Source organism: Octodon degus, unplaced genomic scaffold (genome assembly GCF_000260255.1).
Source record: "Octodon degus isolate 3935 unplaced genomic scaffold, OctDeg1.0 scaffold00191, whole genome shotgun sequence".
Taxonomy (NCBI): Eukaryota; Metazoa; Chordata; class Mammalia; order Rodentia; family Octodontidae; genus Octodon; species Octodon degus.
Window position 1 is genome coordinate 1,130,120 of NW_004524767.1, and position 4,540 is coordinate 1,134,659.

General features: G+C 36.9%; 1 protein-coding gene across 2 annotated transcripts in view; it reads left to right on the forward strand.

Moving 5' to 3' along the window:
- The window catches only part of Uba6 (ubiquitin like modifier activating enzyme 6), a 63,822-nt gene extending 61,740 nt beyond the window's left edge, over positions 1-2,082 (forward strand). For both annotated transcript variants that reach the window (XM_004644085.3, XM_023704185.1), the window contains exons 33-34: positions 1,116-1,253; positions 1,793-2,082. In XM_004644085.3, coding sequence (XP_004644142.1) covers positions 1,116-1,251 — 136 coding nt within the window. In that variant the 3' untranslated portion in view covers positions 1,252-1,253; positions 1,793-2,082. The remainder of the gene's footprint in view (positions 1-1,115; positions 1,254-1,792) is intronic.
- The last annotated feature ends 2,458 nt before the right edge of the window (positions 2,083-4,540 follow it).

The window sequence follows — 4,540 nt, forward strand, 5'->3', positions numbered from 1 at the left end:
AGGAAGGAAGGAAGGAAGGAAGGAAGGAAGGAAGGAAGGAAGAAAAGGGCCATTATAGAGGATTTTAAAAATTATATATTTCAGAGCATAGCAAGAAGTTAGTACTAGGGCCAGCCAGATAGCTCAGCAAATTAAAGTGCCTGCAAGCAGGGGCTAAGGGTTCAGTCCCCAGGCTTGCCATGCCAGCCCCGCAGCTGGGGCGTGCTGAGACGGCAATTGAGACTGGATGTGGTGGCATGTACACCTGTAATCCCAGCTCTTAGAAGGCTGTAAACTATGCCTGTAAACGAGGCAGATCACTACAGGTCGGATCTAGCAGTGAGACCCTGAACACCCAGTAGACCCTTCCCTAAAGTACAAAACAAAAAAAAAGTCTTATATTCCATCACATTAGATACTAGAATAACATCAAACATACATTTTAAGAAAATTATAACAGCAGCTATGTAAGGAGAATGGAGATTGGAGACAGCTTGTACTTTTAAGATCTTAAATCTAGTTTCCTTCTTCATTCTTTTCAAAGAAATGGTAAAGAACTTACGTTGCCTCTAAACTTTGTACTCCTGTTTAGGAAAAGGATTGAATTTTGAGTCTCAAGAATATGGTCACTATTTCTTACTAGCAGAGGTCCAGATTGATTCACTTTTTTAAGTAAATGAGTGTCTTGAATTCAGAGCTTTCAAATAAAAATTCATCTAAAAAAGCAGATGGATTAGATTTTGGATTTTTTTTTTTTTAATGTTTTTAGTGCAGGGTCTCACTGCACAGATCGGATTTGTAGTGATCCTTCCTGTTTTTCAGCCTCCCAAGCACTGGGATTACAGGCATACACCACCATGCCTGTAATCCCAATCTCACTCACCATCTCAGTGGACCCCTCGGGTGGGACTGGCACAGCAGGCCAAGCCGGGAATTGAACCTCTGGCCCTTTTGTCTGCCTAAACAGGTGGTTTAATCCGCTGAGCTATCTGGCCAGCCCCAGATGAATTAGATTTTTAAAGTAAAATGTAAAAATACAAGGTCAAATATTTTGGGTAGTGTTAAAAAGAATCTTTCTTTCTTAACTGTGGAATTATCAGTGTATCAGTCTTGCTTTTTTTTTTTTTTTCCTGTAGGATGCACAAACTTGTGAAACCTTCTACTGAAAAGAAATATGTAGATCTTACTGTGTCATTTGCCCCAGACACCAATGGAGATGAAGATTTACCAGGACCTCCTGTGAGATACTTCTTCAGTCATGACACCAAATAGAGGTGATCTTAAAGTTACTCCCTAACTACAGGGTTCTATGAAGAGTGCACTCAGTTCAAAAGCTTAAGAAGAGTCAGCTCATAGTACTGTGGATTTGTCTTTGCAGAAGGCTTAATTTAAGGAAAACATCAGTTAAGAAACTAATTAGCATTTTGGAACATATTATAAACTAGTCTGATGCTTCACACATGACTGTGATAGCAAGCAAATTTTAATTGAAATACCATTTTATAACAAATTTGTGCAGTAAGCTCAATACAACAAAATACATGTCTATGACAGAAAGAAAAATGTAAAGAAATTGGAAATGAATGTATCTATCCAGACAATTTAACCCCACTTTATAGGTTTCTTTTTTGTGTGGTATTTGAGACCCATTTCGCAATATAAATGTTGTTCAGCACCATGTGTCTCTTATATGATTAGGCTTTAAAATTTTAATACCTAGGAAAGAGGAGAGATTTTTTAAATTGTGTACCTTAGTGTCCTGTTACTTCTACTAATAAAGTTTATTATTCCCTTTTTCCCCCATCCCCATCAGGATTTTTTTTCTCACATCATCAGTGTTGTAAGCCATGAGAAAATCAGATGATACATGTCAACTTGAACTGTTAACAGTATTATATGGACTCGGACAACCCTCTTAGAAAATCCAAGACTGTGAACAGATAATGTGGCTACTCATTTGAACTTCAAAAATATCCTCTGTTGTGGGTATTTTATTTATTTGGAACTCTAAAGCAATTGTGAATCGAATATAAAACTAAAACATTTGTGAAGGGAGTATACTCCAAAATACATGAAAACTAAAAATTAAAAATAACATCACTAGTAGTAGAGTCTTGGTGTTTTATTTCTTCCAACTATCTAAGGTTAAGAGAAAATATGATTACTTTATGTTTATTCTCCATTCTTAGGGGATTGAAAAAGGATAAAAAGGAGTTTTTTTAGATCTTTATTGAAAAAATTTCTGTCAACAGTCACTATTGCAAATATAAATGCTTTCATTAAAATGTTGTGAACAGTACTCAACATTGTAAGCTCAGGTCAACAAGGGCCCATTTTTGATCCTCATATTCTACCTTTTCCCATTGTATATAATCCAGTACCAAAAATTAACAATACCTAAAATTGAATATCCAGGAAAATCAAGGTTCTCTGTGTCTTAAAATAGTAGAGGATAGGAATAAAAAGACTTGCTTTTACTTTTTTTTTTTTTTTTTTAATGTATTTGGTACAGAGTCTCACTATACAACTTGGACTCGCAGTGGTTCTCCAGTTTTCAGCTTCCCCAGCACTGGGATTATAGGCATGCACCACCAGGCCTGGTCTTGGCTGGCTCAGCGCACCCGGGGACAGGGCTGCCATGGCATGTGATGCTGGGGATCGAACCCCAGCCCCTGTGCTTGCATAAGCAGGCGCTTAGTCCACTGAGCTAGCTCACCAGCCGAAAGACTTGTATTAAATTTTCCACTTGTACTTTGCATTGTACTCTTTGACAGTGACTAATATTTTCAAGGTAGTCCATCAGCATTTCTCAAGGTTTTTGTTTTTTTGGTGCTAAGGATTGAACTCAAAACCTTACCAGGGAGGCACTTACGCCACTGAGCTAGCCCTCAAGTATTATCTAGTAGTTTGCTTGTATTTTGGCTAAGTGTCCACATTTTTTGAAGTAAATTTATATTCAGGCTGTCAGTTCATATTTATAGGAATCAGTGCTTCGGCAGATATCAGTAAGAAAACAAGGGATTAAGTTCATTTTGTAATTAAACCTAGAACTATTTTTTTCCTGTAGTAATGGTTACTACTGTCCTTTCTTTTAATTCATTCTACTAAGCTTGAAAGCTAGGGTGAAGATAATTTTTCTCATTGTTCTTTTTATCCCTGTAAGATGAAGTCAGTGTTGATGGTGTGAAATAGCAGCTGCAAAAATTGTGTACAATTCCACTGAGTCATTTTTTTACTTTAAATTTAAAAATAAATGACATGTGAGAGTATCTTTATAAAAAAAATGTTTATATAGTTTGCTTCAGAGATTGATAGTGGCACTTTGAGTAATGTCACTTTGATGCTTCCTAATTTTCATGTTTTGCGCTTTTGGAGATACAGCATTCATCAGGTATAGAGTGATTTTACTTCACAATGCCTTTGGCTCCTTGAAGTTCTGTTGAAATGGTTGGGGAAGACCCAGGGAGATGGCTCAGTAGAATCCCTGTTCCACCAAAAAAAAAAAAAAAAAAGAAGGAAATGGTTGGGGAGGGGTGGGCAGCACACTCAGCGCTAGAGTCTGTGCAGCGGGTGTGAGGCACTCTGTGTATCACCAGCATGGTCATTCAACCAAGACCACCAAAATAGGGAAAAATAGTTGTTACCATGTAAAGCTTCACTGGTAAATTCCAGGCCACAGGTGGGGGGTTTCTGAAATCCATTCTTTTAAGAATGTAAAGCAGTTATATTACTGTTCTCTAAGTCATTCATAAATCATCCCAAAGGTATGAACTTGTAGAATAGCCTCTTTATTTTTATACATTATCTGTGATAGTGCATTTTAGTAATGACAGTGTCAGAGTTTTAAAATAATTCAGGGTTTTATTGAATCCACAACTGCGAATTAGTAAAATGAACAAGAAAGTAAATTAGTCTCTTGAAATCTTGGAGGAAAAAAAATTTTAATGTTAACTGCAGTGATTGTCATCACAAATTCATTGTGATTAAAAGTACCTGGTTTAAGGGCTAGCCAGATAGCTCAGTAGATTAGAGTGCCTACTTAGGCAGACACAGGGACAGGACGGGGTTCAATCCCTGGCATGCACAGCCCTGCCCCTGAGGTGTGCTGAGATGTCCATGATGATTTGAGACTGGGTGTGGTGGCATGCCCCTGTAATCCCAGTGCTTGGGAGGCTGAAAACAGGATCACTACAAGTCCAATGTGTGTAGTGAGATCCTGTAAACCCTGTACTAAATACATTTTTTAAAAAGTACCTAGTTTAGTGTGCAGTTACTACATGTGATTATAACTATTTTACTTGAACAGATTCAGTAACAGAGATCAGGAACTTGAAATCTTGAGGATCAGAGTAAATATGTCAGTAGTTTATTCCCTTTTCTCTTTACATGTCTTACAAGCTTTGATTTTTTTTTAATTGATAAGATGTATGTTCAAAAATACATATGCAAGAGAATATATAAAATGCAGAGTTTAAGGAATAATTTTAAAGTGACTATTTTACATAACCAATACACTAATAAAACAAATGACAGTTCGCAAATTCAGTATAATTTTCCCCTC